Source organism: Cricetulus griseus, chromosome 5 (assembly GCF_003668045.3).
Source record: "Cricetulus griseus strain 17A/GY chromosome 5, alternate assembly CriGri-PICRH-1.0, whole genome shotgun sequence".
NCBI lineage: Eukaryota > Metazoa > Chordata > Mammalia > Rodentia > Cricetidae > Cricetulus > Cricetulus griseus.
The window spans coordinates 51,031,644-51,050,681 of NC_048598.1; the positions used below are offsets into that span (position 1 = coordinate 51,031,644).

Below are 19,038 nucleotides of genomic sequence, written 5' to 3' on the forward strand. Positions count from 1 at the left end.
TTTGACTTTCCTGTTTATTAAGGAATAAGCTGTTTTTATGGAGAAAAATATCACATAAAGCCCAGAAACTAACTTGATTGGTTTTCCTTATTCATAAAGTTGAAAAAGTAAGGAGTGAAATGGAATTTCAATTTTCTCCTGCCTATCAAAGTTGAATATAAAGTTGGCTGTTTCTGAGATTCTAAAATGTGTAAACATGATAATACTGTCTACTTACTTCAGCTTGCACCAGAATTACAAATTTTCGAATACAGTGTTTGAAAATCCACTACTAGTAAAAGTAATGATGAGTATCTTAATCTTATCACTCAGGAGGCAGAGGCAGGATCTCAGTAAGTTTGAAGCCAGAGCAAGTTCCAGGACAGCCAGAGCTATACAGTGAGAGCTTGTCTAAAAAACAAAAACGAAAACAAAACCCAGTTCTGCTAGCATCCAATATCCTCAAAGGTGTTTATCTAGAAACCTTCCTGGGAGGGAGCTTTGTAGTAAATGACAGGGTTAGACACAGCTGCCACATTTCCAGGGTGAAGCCAGGTGCCACTGTTTCCCAGGCAACTCCAGGTAAAGTCTCAAGGCTCTAATGGCCATTATGCAAATGTAACTAACAATTTCTCCACACCAGGACTAAGGTAATTTATACATTGAACTAGCAAAGTACTCAGCTATCAGGAATTTAGCTCATTTAATACAGAGACATACTAATTTAATACATTTAATACAAAGGCATACTAATTCATGATATTGGAGGTTCACTTCTTTACAAACTATGAAATTTATCCAGGTATCTACACTGTCATATTATCACTTTTTCTTTCAAAAAATGTGCTTAAATGAGAATAACTGTGTGGCTTGCAGTTAGGTAAATATAGCAGTTATGGGATCCGTTTTTTTCTAAGGTGACCTGAACATTATTTTTCTCTGCTCTCACAAAGATTTTAGAAATGTTGTTTTTGAACTAACAATGAAATCCTATGTTTTTTTCTCATTTACTAATCAGTCTTGGCATATTTATTTTAGGTGCTTGTAAGGATCATAACTGTGTTCTCCCTTTAAAATCATTATATATGAATTTTATTTTTTAATTCAGTACCATACATGTAATATGTGACATGAACATTTTTAGGTGTCCAATAAACTTCGGATGCAGAATTTGAATCTCTAATATTGACAGAACTCATCCCCCACTCTATTTACTTGGAAGCACGAAGAACATTCAGTCAGTGGCTCTGTAGTTCACATGGACTTCAGCTTTCAGGTCACACACCATGCTCAACAGCTGCTTAATTACGCTTTCCATACAATTGTTGTAGCTTCTGTTCAACTCTTTTATCTTCTCTAGTGTTTGCTCTTCTATTTCATCTGAGAGGTGGCTCTGGGAGCCCATCATCTGTGAAAGCAAAAGATGAGATTTGTTTTAACATATGCCATTTTAAATTAAATTATTTTATAAACTTAAGCATATTTTTGATGATTGTTCTATGGTGTGAATGTGTGTGTGTGTGTGTGTGTGTGTGTGTGTGTGTGTGTGTACGTGTGCACACACACACACATGCCAGAATTCTTTCTTTTGGGAACAGACAAGGTTATGAAGAGCCTGATTGTGAAGGATGAACTTCCCTAAAGACACAGTGGGCTCATTCCATAGACTAAACTTGAGTTTCTAATCTTTATGCCTTACACACGCTTTCATATCACATTTAAAGTATATGCAATAATTTCAATTCTATTCTCAAATTTCCTGTTGTTTATTTTCTGAATTCCAATTTTGGAAAGTGGAGTAGAAAGGCAATACTAAGCTCATGTTTTCCTGACTTTACAGAGCAAAAAAATATAATAATTTTAAAGGAAGATGTAACTAAAATATGTTGTCTAAGGTAATTCATATATATATGATGTAGAATAACAGGTATAGTACTGAGAATTTTTTCATAAACTGGTTTTCATTCAGATGGAATTTTACTTAAATTACGCTTGTTCATTTAGTCACTTTTAAATTTTAGGCAGTTAAATTTTTCCTATTGCTCTTTATTAAGTAGTGATTCCTTTTTTTCATTTTTCTGATCCTATTAGCATCTTCATCAAGTCATTGTCTAAAATATAATCTAACAAAGAAAGACATCAATTGAAAGCAATGCTGCAGTTAAGTTTGCTCACATTTTCTCTCTCTCAACTCAGTCTCTCATCCTTGTCTTCCTCTTCTCTCTCCTTTACTTCCTTCTCTTCCTCCTCTTCTATTGGAGGAGGGATCTCAGGTAGCCCATATTTGCCACAAACTCACTATGTATCTGATAATGACCTTGACTTCTTCATCCTCTTAGCTCTTTAGTGCTGAATTAGAGTACTGTGTCACTATGTCCCATCTATTGGTTCTGCAGATTGAACCCAGGACTTCATTCCTGTGATGCAAACATGCTACCAACTAAGATACTTTCTTCTTCTTCTTTTTTTGGGGGGGTGTGTTTCGAGACAGTGTTTCTCTGTAGCTTTGGAGCCTGTCCTGGCACTCACTCTGTAGACCAGGGCTGTCTCGGACTCACAGAAATCCACCTGCCTCTGCCTCTCCACTGCTTGGATTAAAGGCTTGTGCCACCACTGCCTACTTGACCTTTCTTAAACATGGGTCTGTTAAGGCAAGACTATTGAGGGTTTTCATTTTCTGTTTTAGTAGCTATGTATTTAATGCAACCCCAGGTATGTATCAGTAACTTCTGTTGTAGAGTTGTTAGGTCACTATAACTCTAGAGTCTAGAACCTTTTTGGTTCTTAAGCTTGGGATGAAACACAATCCCAGCTAGTGGGTCTAAGTTCTTTCCTGTTTATACTCCAGGCATCAGGAGAACAAATCAAAGAATGTGACTCTGTGAAGCTTCAGTCCCTAAGAGCCAAGATAACCTTAACTAAAAGGGATTATGGTAACTGAGTGTCCCAGAAATAGATATGCATAGAGACAATTCCGTGTTTAAAAGTATTTGAGGCTACTTAACAAAATAGTTCCACAAAATGCATTTTTAAAATTTTAAATCCAGTGTCATAAGTGGAAGTCTACAAAATTGAACCAAAGATTCAACTAAAAGTCTTATGTGCTAAAAAAATTTGAAAGGCAAATACTTGTCAAACTATTGCCTATGCTTGGTACATATTACTGAAGTGAGAGGCTCCCCAGGTCTTACAAATAACTCAGTTCCTGTATTCTACAATTCACATTTTCCAAGGTGCATTTTAAAATTGGAAGTTGATCATTCCTTAACATGCCATGATACATGTCGGCTAAGAGTGTTGTCACTTAACTTTTATGTGCTCATTTTCAAACCTTTTTTGCAACCCTTTGTATAGCCTTATATCCTGGTATTGATGCTGAGTTAAGAGCTTTCAATACTTGACACTATCCTTTCTAATTTAAGTATTTCAGGCAAAGGGATAGGACAAGGTGCTGACACCAGGAGACCATGCCAGGGAAGACCTGCAATGATGGTTTTATACTATGCTTGATGTAGCACAGGCTCTGGTTCCTTTCATATATGTACCACCTTTGATCACTTAACTGTAAAATCAGATTGGGAGGCTATTCTAGAGTGATGAGGAGTTTTAATTATTGTTCAAAGTAGAGAGCAAATCTCCAGTCAGACTTACATTGGATTGAATCCTTCCCAGGGAAAAAAAAAAAAAAGGTTTCATGGGCTTTAAACCAAGCACTTTCTAAAACTGTGGTCAGTTTTGTTTTTACTTAAAAATTAGATGTAGTTGCCATTCCCTAAGCACCTACAGAAGATGATCAAAGCTGGCTATTGCTGATGAGGGCTGTCCTTTCTGTTCTAGTAAGTCATTCTCATGACAGACCTTGCTAGCAAGGATGGGGACACAGAGAAATGGTCACTGATTTGTTAATTCAACAAGGGTCTATTGAATGTCCACTTTGAAGCAATAGTAGGAAATCTAGGGAAACAACAGAAAACACAACAAGAACACATAATTTCTAGACTTATTGTCTAGAAAGAATGATAGCAACCACAATAAATGCAAATATACAAAGTATCATATAGTGATAAATGCTATGAAAAAAGCAAGGATAATATTATTTTCCCAAGAGGTTATTTCAGATAAGATAGTCAGAAAAAGAGGCTAACAGTTGAACATGGATAAAGAAAGAAGAGAATGTCTAAATAGAAGAGGATTACAAAGCCAAGAACAGTATAAGTAAAGACCCTATGGCATTGGGATTCTTTGTGTCCTTAGGAAAAAAAGAGTCAGTACAATTTGAATAGAAAAGTTTAAAGATCTGCATAAGCACCAATCATGAACTTTGTACTGGTATGTATGGATAAGAAAGAGTTCAGAATTTTGGCTTCTAAACACTTACAGGAAGAATTAATTTTTCTGAATGAACCACTGTATGCCAAGATGTATGTGGTGTGTGTGTGTGCTGAGAATCCAATTCAGGGCCTAACACTTGCTAGGTAAATGCTCTGTCACTGAGCTATAGTCTTAGCCTAAGAAGGAAAATTATTGGAACAAAGAACTTACTTAGCAAAGGTTTATTTTTCTTTTTACAATTAGGTCCAACTTTTATATCTTTGTGAGTTGTGAGATCTTCACGTATTTCCCACTTAAAAAACAAAGGTTGGTGGGGGGCAGGGAATGGGAACGGGGATTGGCATGTAAAACCATCTTGTTTTAAATAAAAAAGGAAAAAATAACTAAAGGGTTGTAAATTAATTTCTAAACTCTTGTGCTTCATTTTGCAATGGCAGGCTTCTTAATAGTATTATATTCATATTTTAATGGGACAAAATGTGCTACATGAAGTTACTATGATATATAGAAGTTAATGCTTTCTTTTAAGGCTGTTTGCAACATGGCATATTGTCCTTTCTGAAAATGTTATGCTCTTATTTTTTATTTATTATTTTATTTTGTTATTTATTTATAGGTTTTTGTGCATGTACATGCAGAGGCCAGAAAAACGTGTTGGATCTCCTGGAGCTGAAGTTGCAGGTGGTTTGAGCAGCCAGATATAGGTGCTGGGAATTGAACCAAGGTCTTCTGGAAGGGCAATAAGACTTGACTACTGAGCTATCTCTCCAGCATTATCGTGCACTTAACTTTCACTGCAAACTTCATACACTTCAAAAATGATAGGATGAAAACCGTCCAGGCTTCTTTCTTTATTTAAATGAAAATTTTACTGAATTAATGTATCTAGTTGCCAAGGAATCATAAGGAAATCCCAAGAGCTTTCTTTGTTTCTTAGTTTTTGAAACAGGGTCAGGAGGCCTTGAGCTCCAGCCTCTTACTTCCACTTCCTGTGTGTCTGCGATTACAAGCAGGTGTGGCACCAAAGCCCGAGGACTGGTATCTACATAAATGTGCTAAAAGAGAGCTGGCCTAACGAATGCAGTTTGCACCTTAGCTTGAACTCTGTTAGTAAGCATCAAGCCACAAAACACACATTTCTATGGTAAGAATTACTTCAAGCAGTCCTTTCAGGTATCTCTTTATTGATATGAATGTGAATACCCACTATACATCAGCCAGCAACCGAATGGCCTTCCTATATGACAAAAATGCATGAAAGTGAAATTAGCAAAAAGATTTGGTTGTATGTTCAACCTTGGCTAGACGGTGCTTGCTGAATCCCAAGCAGATTATTCTAGTATTCTGCCTTAACCCTTACACACAGGAACACTCATCAGAGCACCTGGAAGTCAGTGCCGGCCTCTTCCTCACCTTTGACTGCTTCAGGTGGAACTCCTTCTCCCTCTGCATTCTGTACTGGTCAGTCTCGGCCATGGCCTCTTCCTTAGCTTGCTTCAGTCGCTTCCCCTTTCCTGAGAATTAACAGCAGCAGAAGTAACAGATTTCTTTTTACCACTTTTAACAGTGCAAATGGTTGAAAAAATTGTTTTCTTCTGATATAGGGTCTCATTATTTAGCCTTAGCTGGCTGGTGACTTGCTTTGTAGACCAGACTAGCCTCAAACTCACGGAGATCTGCCTAGCCCTGCCACCTGAGTGTTGAGATTTAAGGTGTGCGCCAACACACCTGTAGCATTCAGTTACAAGCTAGCACTGCTCCTGTAGAGGATCTCCCAGCCCCCATTTCCAGTGGCTCACAACTGCCTGCAACTCTGAGTGCACACATCATGTGCACAGGTGTAACTCTGAGTGCACACATCCTGTGCACAGGTGTAACCCTGTGAGTGCACACATCATGTGCACAGGTGTAACCCTGTGAGTGCACACATCATGTGCACAGGCGTAAATCTGTAAGTGCAGTCATCATGTGCACAGGTTCACACACATTAACACATTTAAAAATAATAATAAAAATAAATATTTTGCTGGAGAGATAGCTTAGTCATTGAAGGCCGCTCATTTATCTTCTAAAGAATACAAGTTTGATTCCCAGCAACTGACTTTAAAAGTACATTGATGAATACTCCTTCATATATATATATATATATATATATATGTATATATATATACATATATATATATATGTGTGTGTGTATGTTCTATAAATATATATATTCTATTATGTAAAACTTCATTAAAATAATATTCAACTTTTTAGTTTCTTTTCTTCAATTGGGTCCTTTAGAACATGGAGTAACAATTCTCTTTCACATGTATACCTTAAAAAAAAATCTACCTATATACTCACAGCAGTAACAGCCAGAGAACAGCTTTTAGCTGTCACTTACTCAAAAAAAGACATTATTTGGTCAGATTTTTCTGTCCTGACTGGTTGCCAGGCATCCTTCAGTCCACACCAACTGGATCCTATTTAGTGCTGGCAGACCTCCAGAATCATTGCAGACTGCAGCTCAGACTCTATCAAATGACTTTCAATTTTTAAGGCATTTTATTGGGAGTTTTTTTCTTCCCATTTGCTACTAGGGAATGTCTGATTAAGCTCAACAACACATCAAAGTAGTTTTTCTTATGGTAGCTTTCTCTGAGGGGGACTTGAAAGAGGCTGTAAAACCAATTGTTTTTAATGGTTGGGAGATTTAGCTAAGTACCCCCTTTCTTTTTATTAAGAGCAAAGGTGTAAGCCTTAAGCCACAAGACAAGGTAAGATGAAAGTCTTAGACAAACACTGCAGTGGGCATCATTAGTCATGCACATGCAATGGGCTCTTTTGACAACAGACTGATCATAATGACTGCTGTGTCCCCACCAGCCTCCACTTTCTAGGGGACAGGCATGAATACTCTGTAGCATTAAAACTTTCAAGAAACTCTGAACTTTATTATTTTCTCTCTTGGAATCTATTGCCTTTCAATGACTGTATTCTTCATTTATGTGACACATTTTATTCTCTGATCATGTCTCAAGTTTAGGTTACAAATTTTGCTGTTATACTGTACATGGCTGAACTAGATAAGTAGGCCACATTAAGTAGCAAGAAGGGATTTAAAACAATTTTAATTGTATTTAATATAATTACTTTTTGTGTGTATGTATGTGGGTGGATATGAGAGTGTGCGTTCTCATGTCAAGACATGTATAGCTGCCAGAAGACAACTCACTCTGTAGAGTGGGCTCTTTCCTTGTACCTTTCTGTAAGATCAAACTCAAATTCAGCCCTCCCCAGATAAGAGCTTTTAGCCCTTAAGCCATCTCACTGAAACAAGAAGAAAAAGTCTTAATATAAACATTTATTTGTCACCTGTATCTTTGTGGCATTTGTGTCACGTGGAGATTGTTTCTACATTTCTCTCCTGGCTGGGAACAAGTTGTTTCAGTAGTTATTGAATATGTGCTTAGAATAAAGACAGATTCACCTAGGTAGAACTTGGTAACACTTTTCAGAATAGATAACTAACCTTGTTTTTACTTTCTTTAAATACAAAGTCTGATGGACACTAATTTTGAGATTCTTTGGCCTTAGGAAAACACTAACAGCAAGCTTTCCATCTGCCTACTTAATGCTTACTGCCAACTGTATACTCTGCATGCTTCAGGACATTATGTCTCTATCTACTTCATGGCAACAAACATACCCTATTCACAGAGAATCTCTTGTCATAAGCATCAGGATAAAAATACAAACTTATCTTACTATTTTCTTAGTGATAATGACTTGATACTTAATTATTTTACAAAATGAATGGGGTAAAACATCCTTTTTCCCTATTTTGATCTCATAATATGTAAAATGACTGGTTTCAAAGTTATGACTCTGGTACATTTATTGAAAAGTTAATCGAAGGAAAAGCTCTCTGTGCCCTATCCCTGAGTAAGGCTCCACCACACAGTGACAGGCTTAGAGCCTGTCTGTGATTCCACTGTCAAGGCACCAGTCACCCGCTGGTTCTCATTCAATTACAGAGGAGAGCCACAGGAAATCACTGCTGGTGCAGCAATTTTCTGGATAGACTCAGCAGCTGCTGCTGTGTGAGAGCCTGCACATGCTACACCTGATTTAACCCAGTGTAAAAAATGGAATCCTAAAGCTGATGGTTTAGTTAGAGGTGAAGCAAAATGCATGCATCAAATCCATTCATATTAACCTCTAGCTCACTCCTCTCTATGTATGGGAAGAGTGCCAATGTTTGAAAGTATACCTAGTTCTTAAGCATTAAAACACAGTTACTATGAAACAAAAGAAATTCCTACTTTTTTATTCCCAATATATAACAGTGGAATTTATGCATACATAACACTTATAAGGATATACAGACTAATAAGACCAAGAGTTCTGATTTTTGGCTCAGAAAATGTATTCACTGTATGCATCATGATTTTAAATAATGTTCAAAAGGGTGCTGCAGAGTAGTTCCAGAAGGAATGGTTTTCCTTTAGTCTCCTATTATTTGTTCCTATTATTTGTTCAGTGATTTTTGACTACCTCTTCTACAAGCATAGAGCCAGACACAGAGAATGGACATGTAGATTTAGTCCTTGCCATGGAAAAGGTGGTATTAATTCAACATAGTTTGGAATTATGTACATCCTGTCCTAGCTTCCAAGAAGAGCATTATCAAACACACAAAATCTTAAAGAATATACAAGATCCTACTAGGAAAATAAGGACACATAAATATTGATTCTATTTGCTCTGCAATAATTGAAAAAATCACATTTATAGAGAGAAACTTCTAACTTTAAGCTTATGGAACATAGGGGCTTCACCCTAACCTCATTCCATCATCCTGTGTCTTTATGCTGATATTATATGCCAGGGATATGATATGAACGGATAGCTACAGCATGGGCTCCAAGAAGACTGTTGGGAGAGCTTCAGAAGAACTGTGGAGGGAGCCTAGACAGCTGTAAGGATGGATGGGGCAAACAGGGAATTGGTAAAGGACAAAAGACCATTCTAAGCCAGTTTGAGAGACATTGTAAACAACTCCACTGAATAAAATCAGTCAATTTTACATGTATGACCTGATGTTCAGACAAAACTGTTCCACATTTAATCAGTCATTACTTAGAGGTATTTTGTAATGTTCTTTTCTGGAGAAGAAAAAGGAGGTGGAAGTATTTGAAGCAATGTTCCAATGTGTCGGGAAAGAATTAAAAAAAAATTACTGGGGACAAGCTAAAAGTGGTTTTGTGTAGGAAATGGGAGGCATTGCTCAAAGGCAGACTCCTTAGCTGCATGCCTAGACCAGGCCAAGGAACTGAGTGTCCTAAGATCCAAATAAGTACTGGAGACACAAATACAACTCTCTGTTGCTTGGACTGCTATTTTCTGTATGGGGTAAATGAGGTTTCTTTTTTTATCAGCTTAGATGGGAATCAGAATTACATAGTAGATATCATGTAGAAGATAATAAAAACTTTGAAAGTATGAGCCAGTTACTTAGAGTTTCTGAGTCTCTCTTCTCATCCAGACAGAAGTCTACTAGATAGACTTGTGTAGTACGTCTAATACAGAGAGTCATCTTGAAGATTAGCAAATGATATTAAGGAAGTGCTAAGAATTAATGATTCCAAATACTTTTAGGTGGGACACGCTGATACAAGGACAGGTCCTGGGTGTCACTAGAGAGATTCCTGAAGGTGTCCCTGAGAAAGTTCAAGGGCTGATAATACAGTTGGACATCTAAGTCTGCAATCAGGAGGATGGATTACGAGGGAAGAAGATTTGCATGTCAGTCATACAGGTCTTTGTATATGCTAATTGTGGCAATGGTGTTTAGATAAAAATCAAATGAGTGTATACAAGATGTAAAAGAGAGCTGTGGATGTAAGGTGGGGGAAATAACAACACTTAATCTTCAAAAAAAGGCATATGGTAGAGAAGTAAGTAAAACTAAAAGATAGAGAAGGGTATAACTAACAGTATACACATCATAGAGAACTGAAGTGAGACCCCTGGTCAGTTAGTATTGCTGAATAGCTAGTGTGTGTCATGCACTAGTCTAGATCTTTGGTTACAGCAGTGGAAGGTCACACACCTTGTTATCAGTCTGTATTCTGAATGCAATCTAGGAGACAGTGAGTAGATAATATGTATATTAACATGACAGGGATATTGAGCACATGAAGAATAAAGGAGTCTAAGGGTAGAGAGAAATTGTGACAGGTTGTGATGAGGTTTCTCAGATGAAATGGCAAGTGAGCATATGGATAAGACAAATGGTCCTGTAGCTACCTGAAGGAAAAGCTTCATCCAGGTAGAGGGGACACTAAGCTCAATGGGTCCTGAGGTAGAAAATATGGTGTGCTAAGGAGGAGATAGTCTACCTAGAAGAATATTCTTGGTTTGGGGTTCTTGTTAAAATGATGATAAATCCTTCTTGATTTAGTTTTCACAATTGTTAAAAAATCAATGGAAAAATAAACAAGTCATCAGGAAGAAGAACAAAACATAACTAAGAGCAATGCTATCTTTGGTGGCCATGATTGCTACCAAGCGATTCTTTCCCTTAACATGTATGCTCCTTGATGTCCTAATGTGCTTTTCTTTCAGTTATATCTCCTGTTTTAAAATGACAAGAAAACTCCATATATCCTGGATTAAATGCTGTTCCTAGACAAAAATGTCCTGTAGTTTTATATGACCTACTCAAAGACGTGAGAGCACAATATACTCAAGAAATACTCTGTTGGCTTGTGATTATAAAGAAAGGGGACATATTTACAGGCCTGCAAAGTATATAAGACAGGGCCATGAAATTTTATACAAGGCTTTTTGTTATTAGTTTATTAAAAGTCACATATACATGAAGCAAAACGTCTAGTTGCCGAGTGAAGATTTGATTAAATAAAGGGGCTTGCTCAAATAACCTGATTATCTTCAGATCTGGAAACAAATGGGTGAATTGGTGCCTTACAAGAAACGAAAGGTAATACCCCCACAAACACAAGACTGAAGGACTCTGTGAGTTGACATTAGCTAAGTAGGAAGCAGAGGTGTTTCATGAGTATATTTTGCAATAAAATGATTCAATGGTAGGCTCAGAGGACAGAAGATCATGCTTATAGAGCAGCATTTTGATGTTCTTTGAAAGGCAATTCTGTCTATTCTTTGGAGGAATATGAATAGATGAGATTTCCTGGGCTCTTGTTATGTAGAACAAAGCACCAAAATTTTGTGTTAACCTCAGCTACTGAAGATCATGTCCTGAGGTGGTTTTATTCGCAGAACTATTCTGTGAGATGGAGGAAGTGGCCACAGTCAGGTGAGGAGGTGACCAGCTGGGCCCCTGCAGACATTAAGAAGCAGAAGTCGGATTTGTAGCAGGCAGGGCAACTCTGGGTAGGGAGGACTGAGCTTGGTAGAGAGCCATAGGGTGTGTCCTTTACTCATTCTAATCGTCTGTAGCTCCAAGGAACTCTTCAAATTCTTGCTTGTTCAGTTTTTCTCATATCCAGATGTGAATATTTAAGAGATTATCATAGCTTTTGGTGTACATCCTATGATGCAGCACACCAAATATTCTCTATAGCTTGAAAAGAAAGTGACCGAAGTGTTTGTGAAAGGTCATGGCACATGTTATAAGACAGCTTAAAAATACAAGCTCTTTGTATGATGTTGAGCTTCATACGTGTGAACACATCAACAGAGCCAGCCTCACCAAACCACCATGCATTTCACAGAAGGACAAGTCTCCAGCCCTGCTGTTGATGCTGATACCTTGGATTTCTAATCTAATTCTGAGCAAAGTCTCAGCTCAATGCCCAGATCTGAATCTCTGGGGACAGGCTATGATGTTCCCTTGTAAAAGTGTAACTTGTCTTGGAGCAATATATCACTTCTGTTTTGATTAATGAGCAACATATAAAGAGAATGCTGACTCAAAGTATGACAAAGAACAGTAAGCCTGTTAGTCCCTGTATAAGCACCATGGCTGCTTATCAGGTAAGAATATGTGTGAGAGTCTTACAATCAGCTTAAGCTTCTCTGTCAAGGTTTCCCTGCATAGGAGATGTAGACTCAGACCTGGCAGCAGGACTAAACTAGAATAATCAGACTGCTTTCCTCTACTCTATACCGTTTTTTTTCTACTTCAGCACTATACAACAAGAATGGGTATTAAAAAATAATTCTATGTATTTAGTTTGCAGTCATACACACACACACACACACACACACACACACACACACACACACACACACATATTTTTCTTCTTCAAATATTTTGGTTACTAGTCAGATTATAGAGACAAATATAGCCATACAACATCTATGTTTTCAATGACTGAAGCTTAGAGATGCAAAATAATTTATATGAAGAATAACAGATGTTTCACTAGAGTGGATGGATTTTCTTCTCTGTTGCTTCATAATCCGGCTTTTCCAGCTGATCTGAAGTCCCATCTACTCTCCTCAAACCATCTCTGTCAGTCACCATTGAGGGCCTTGAGAGCTGGTTGCTACAGTCCTCACCAACTTTGGGAGAATTCCTGGTGCATCATTTCTACAGCCCTTTATCTGTACTCCTCCAAGTGTTTATAATTCTATTATTTAACAGCTTTGCTGAGATCTCAGGCAGCCCTCCTTAATGGACCAGATGAATTTTTTCCAGCTTAACATACATACCTCTTTGCTCTTGGTTTTTCCTAACACAGCAAACTATACTGATTACTTTTTTTTCTGTAGGAGGGTCTACATCTCCTACTTTATTTCCTCCCTTCCCTCTCTCCCATGCCTCTGTTTCTCTTTCTTGTAAATGTACACTCACCTACCCCATGGAATCAACTTCTGAGATACTGACTTTCAAATAAGTGAATTTAAGAATGAGGTGGTGATTTATTATCACCCTTATTCTGAATCTTCATTCTTCATAAAATTCACATTTTCAGAGGAACACTTTTATGGAAAAAATGAAGTAAAGGTATTTGTTAAAATGGCGACCATACGTGCCTCTACCATTCCCTTGTCTCATTTGGATCTGTATTCACTGAGCATGTAGCTCACCAAGTAGTTCAATAAGGAGGAATGGATGTCTACTCCTGAAGTTCCATCAACAGAGCTTAGAACCAGTGAGCACCACAAGCATTCTCACCCAACCCAGTGGAGGAAATAGAAACTATGGGAACTTGAGAGGAGGGTCAACATACCACGTGTATAAAGTGGTATTTCTCTTTGCCACAGATCACTTAAAAACTCAGTGCTGCTGGAATGAAACTACCACCTGCTGACCATGAGGGGTGAGCCACGTCAGGGGCAACCTGTCCCCAGGCCTCTTCATGACACAAGGAGGACACACTGACACACTCTATAAATCTTAGATCACCAGTGCTGAGAGTCAACATATTTTTTAAATATTTTAAAATTTGAACTACTTACTATTATAGGTTGTTTAGTTTATTATTATTATTTTCTATTATAGCTATATCATTTGTATTATTATTCATGAACTAAGACATAGCATATAAAACAAATTGGTGTACATATACACACACGAAACTGTCAGCTAATAAAATGGCTGTTTGGAGCATGGATAATAAAATAAGTATTTTAATATGATTTCTGAGAAATGGTTACCCAAGGTCAGCATAGTCACTGAAAAAAGAGAAGGAAGTTGGGCTTTTATCTATCTTCATTAGGAACTCAAAGGCACAATGCCCTCAGTGGCGCTTACCCATAAACAACTTGCATAATTAGTAATATTTCTTCTTTAAATACTTTGAATAGAGAAGGTAGTTGACAAGGTTTGTGGGAATCACAGAAAAAGACTGACCGGGCATGTTCCCAATACCATCCTTGAAGCAAAGACAGCATAACTATTGTATCTTGTAATATTTTGATCTTTCAGACATTTTAAATGTGAGTAGAGAAATTTGAATAGAAGGCACAAGAATTTTCTAGACTGTTTGGCTTTCTACAGAATTACTGCATTCATGCCATCCTGTGATTGCATTCCTGGTTTTGTCATAGGAAGAGGATGTAGAGATGTCAGTAATGATTTCACATAGCTTCCTCCTCCCCTGCCTTTGCTGTCAACCCCACTAGAGTCTTCTCATTTCTTGGTGCTCACATGGCTGAGTGTTCAGAAACGAGTTCTCCATAACAAAGGGAAATGGAGTTACCATCACTGTAAACATCAGAGGAAGGAATAAACACTGCCTACCTGCTTCCTTTCTGTCATCCAAAAAAGTTACCTAAGCAACATTGAATCTATTTGCAGACACAGAAGGAAAAATCATCATGAAGATGAAAGGCACCTCGAATTGTTATTAATTAGATAGTACATGATATTAGCTAGAATCTTGGAAAAGCATAAATCTTGGTTTAGGGAACCAGAACTCCAGAAGTCGGTCTTGTATAAAAATGAGATAAACTTTCTATACTGGCTGCAGACTCAGACCTTATCCAACAAGCCTTCTCCATGTGACCCTGAGCATGCCATAAAGTGCCTCTTAGCATTATCTCCTCTCTTTATACAAAGATCATTGTGAAAGAATAAACAAAACAAACACTGAGCAAAGTGGCTGACACCATATTTTCAATTTTTAAAATATTACCTTGAACAAATCACAAAACCTCTTTTTTCATTCATGAAATGGGAATAATATTGATACCTTACTCATACTGTGAATGTCAATGACAGTAGGAAAAAACTGAAGTTTATTGAAGACACTCACATGCAAACATATAGATGTATGATTAAATACAAAGGCAGTGGAGAATAAAGCAGAAACATTTAAAATATAAGGATGTAAAATGTACCCAGAGAGGCCCAGCGGTGGGTGGCACATGCCTTTAATCCCAGCACTCGGGAGGCAAAGGCAGGAGGATCTCTGTGAGTTCGAGACCAGCCTGCTCTACAAGAGCTAGTTCCAGGACAGCCTCCAAAGCCTCAGAGAAACCCTGTCTCAAAATAAACAAAAATGTACCAAGAGTAGATAAAACAAGCTATTAAAAATTATCCCAATTTAATGAAACAGTAAATGACTGCTTAAAAAACATCGGTAATCTGCTCTAGTTACTGTCTAGTGATGGACTTGATCTGAAAGATGCCTGTCTCTTAGCCATTTCACACTATTATACAAATTGAGGTGTGGAATTGTAAAGGAAGATGCAGAGACAGGCTTAAGTCCACATCCATAAACTTACTAACCTGGAGCTGTACATTTAGCCCATGGCCTCTCAGAAACATCCCAATTAACAAGAACCCCATCCCTGCTGTGGCAGTGTGGAATGTATGGCTGGGTAGTTCCTGAGAATGCCTGAAGCTTTCACAGGGAAAGTGGTAACATCACACTTCAAATGCAGATACAGCAATAGAGGGAGCCATTATAGGTTTAAAGAGAATTCTGGCACTAGGGAAATGTCCAGAGATTTATGAGTTTGACCCCAAGTAGCATTCTAAGCATTCTAACTGCCCTTCTCCAATAATGAGATTGCTGACTACCTTATATGTCATCCTAGAGCCTCCATCCAGTAGCTGATGGAAGCAGAAGCAGACACCCATAGCTAAACACTGAACTGAACTCTGGAATCCAGCTGCAGAGAGGGAGGAGTCATGAGCAAATGGGTCAGAACTAGACTACAGAAACCCACAGGGACAGCTGACCTGAACAAGGGGGAGCTCATGGACCCTAGACTGATAGTTGGGAAACCAGCATAGAACTGTTCCAGACCCCGTGAACATGGATATAAAGTTTGGAGGTCTAAGCAATCTATGGGGCCTCTGGTAGTGGATCAGTATTTATCCCCAGTATACAAATGGACTTTGGGAGTCCCCTCCACATAGAGGGATACTCTCTCAGCCTAGACACATAGGGTCTAGGCCCTGCTCCAAATGATATGACAGACTTTGAAGATCCCCATGGAAGGCCTCACCCTCCTTGGGGAGCAGAAAGGGGTTGGGGCGGGGGAGGAGAGGGAGGGAGAGAGAACTGGGATTGACATGTAAAACAAGCTTGTTTCTAATAAAAAAAAAATAAATAAATGCAGGTCTGCCTGAAAAAGAAGCTTATAGTCCTCTCCTTCGTCCCTCTGTAGGTTTTGACCAAACCCTCACAGGTGACACTTACTCTTCTTTGCTTCCTCTAGCTTGTCCTTGGCCCTTTTCTCTGCTTGCAGGAGCTGTTGGATCCCTTGAGACTGGCTGGTCATGGTGCCTTGCTCCAAGGAAGGTGACTTCTCTGGAAGCTGGGACACACAGGCCCTTTTATCCTCTAATGGAGCACAACAGAACTCAGCTTGTTTTGTCAACAGTGAACGTTTGTCCCAACACAGTTGTTTGTTCCAAACTTTCCTGATTGGACCAGAGAGTTATGTGTCAAGGTGAGCTCAAGGAGGAACCCAGAAAAACAAGGCAGTCACTCCAAGAGGCTGAAAATTCCTTTTGTCTCTGACATCAACTCTAAATAAACAAGGCAACTTTTTTGTTGTTGTTGTTTGGTTTTTGTTTTTGTTTTTGTTTTTGTTTTTCGAGACAGGGTTTCTCTGTGGCTTTGGAGGCTGTCCTGGAACTAGCTTTTGTAGACCGCTGGTCTCAAACTCACAGAGATCCACCTGCCTCTGCCTCCCGAGTGCTGGGATTAAAGGTGTGCGCCACCAACTCCCTTAAACAAGGCAATTCTAATGGGCTGTTCAGTTTACTTCAAAGGAATGGGTAAGACATCTTTATGTACACTAGTCTATCATATATCCCCAAATACTGAGCCGTTGCTGGATTACATTCCAGGTTGCAGCATTCCCCTGATCCTTGTGCCTGTAATACTTGGCTCAGGCCTTTCTCTGTCTCTGCTTGAGGAAATATTTGCTTGAGGGAAATTGATTTTCCTTCTTTGAGGGGGCAGATTTTTCTGGCTTTGTTGGAGAGGACCTATTATTTTCATGTTCTAGGCCTCAGGTGACAGGAAAGAAAGAGTAAATGGGACATATTGTGTCCTTCTCCTGTGATGCTTTGTTGTGGTTCAAGATGATCTTACTACAGTGTCTAAATCAACAATAAGAGGATTTATTCCCATGCACTTGAGATTAATTTAAGTGTACCTTTTCTATTTCTTGGTGTCTATGCACACCTATGTATAGTGGACAATAATGTCCTCATATTTCTTCTGATTCTGGCCAGTAACAGACAAATGAGAAAGCCACTCATAGCAAACAATACAATGTAACATTTATATATATATATCCCCCACTTTTATTGGAAAGGAGGGGTAAATTTCTTTTTAGCTCAGACTGTGATCTACAGATTGGCTTTTCATGGCCTTTGGCTTCATAAGCAACACACTTGTCACCTGGTCTGTAAGGGTCACTTTCTTTCAATGGGCTCCTAGATTTAGAAATAATTTTGAAACAAACTAAGAGCTAAACTTTAAAGGCCAGTTTTTCCTTGTTGAAATACATATATGTGTGTGTGTGTGTGTGTGTGTGTGTGTGTGTGTGTGTGTGTGTGTATACATACATACATACATACATACATACATACATACATACATACATACATCTTCTAATTCTTTATTGACTCTTTGGGGATTTCACCTCATGCACCTCAGTCCTGCTTACTTCACAGTCTCTTTATATCTGCCCCTCACCTCTGCAGCATCATCCCCCAAAGAACGCCCCCAAATGAACTCAAAACAAAACAAACAAGAAATCCACCTCACTCTTCATGTTTCCTTCCTTTTCATCTTTCCTAGTGGCGCTGGGAGTTTTGCTATATTGTACAGTATACCCTTTTGTCAATCAGCCCCACCTGCAAAAGTTCATTGTAATGAGGCTTGGTGTGGTTCAAGGCCTCTGGCCTCTGGCTTCTTGTATACCATCATCGTTGGGCATTCACTGAAACTCATCTCAGCTCTCCTGCTGTTGTCCTGAGTCATGGAGATCCTGCAGCTATCTTCCAGCAGGATCAGTCCCATCACACACTCCAGCAGGTCACAGATGTTAATATTCAGGCATCTGTACTGGCCTGTCCTTGGGATTCTGACAGGATTCGCCCTCAGCTGCAGCCACTAAGAGCACCACCTGTGCATATTCACTACATTCCCTTTTAAAAGGGCCCTGCCCACCTCCCCTCTCCTTCTCCCTCTTTCTCCCTTCCCTCCCTCTCCTCTCCCCTCCCCTCCCCCTCTTCTCTCTGCTTCTCTGCCTGTCTCTCTGTCTCCCCTCCCTTCCTTTCCCCTCCCCCTCCTCTCTCTCCACCTCTCTCTCTCTCTCTCTCTCTCTCTCTCTCTCTCTCTCTCTCTCCCCCTCCCTCCCTCCTCTTCTGCTGCTCCTGTCCCCAGAGGCCGGTCTTTCCTCTCCCTTCCCCCTTTTCCCATTCATTCCCCCCCCCAATAAAATACCCTCCACCCAAGCTCTGTTCCATGGCGTCTTTCTCTAGCACACTGCTTTTTAAAATTACAACAATAAATGGAGTAGCTGTTAGGGTGGGCCAACCCAAGGGCCAGGATGTAGGCCTGGGTAGTAGCTGAGCAGGTCAGTCTAGGCCTCCAGGACCACCCCCCCATCATGCAAGGGTCAGAGCCAGCTCTGCTATGCCCAAGGTAAGGGGTGGAGCTATATCTCCCAAGTGAGGGGTTCAGTGGTCCCATGAGGGGTGGGATAAGCTCTCCTGCTTCAGTGTCGACTCAAGGGCACAGCCAGCTATCACAGCACCAGTGAAGGGTAGGGTCG

At 39.2% G+C, this 19,038-nt stretch overlaps 1 protein-coding gene across 1 annotated transcript; it reads right to left on the reverse strand.

Moving 5' to 3' along the window:
- Window positions 1-1,213: 1,213 nt before the first annotated feature.
- On the reverse strand, window positions 1,214-16,524 carry Atp6v1g3 (ATPase H+ transporting V1 subunit G3). The gene is made up of 3 exons (XM_027418106.2): window positions 16,443-16,524; window positions 5,725-5,825; window positions 1,214-1,387 (listed from the first exon to the last, which is right to left on the reverse strand). The coding sequence occupies exons 1-3, from the start codon at window positions 16,522-16,524 to the stop codon at window positions 1,214-1,216; spliced, it is 357 nt and encodes a 118-aa protein (XP_027273907.1).
- Window positions 16,525-19,038: the final 2,514 nt, after the last annotated feature.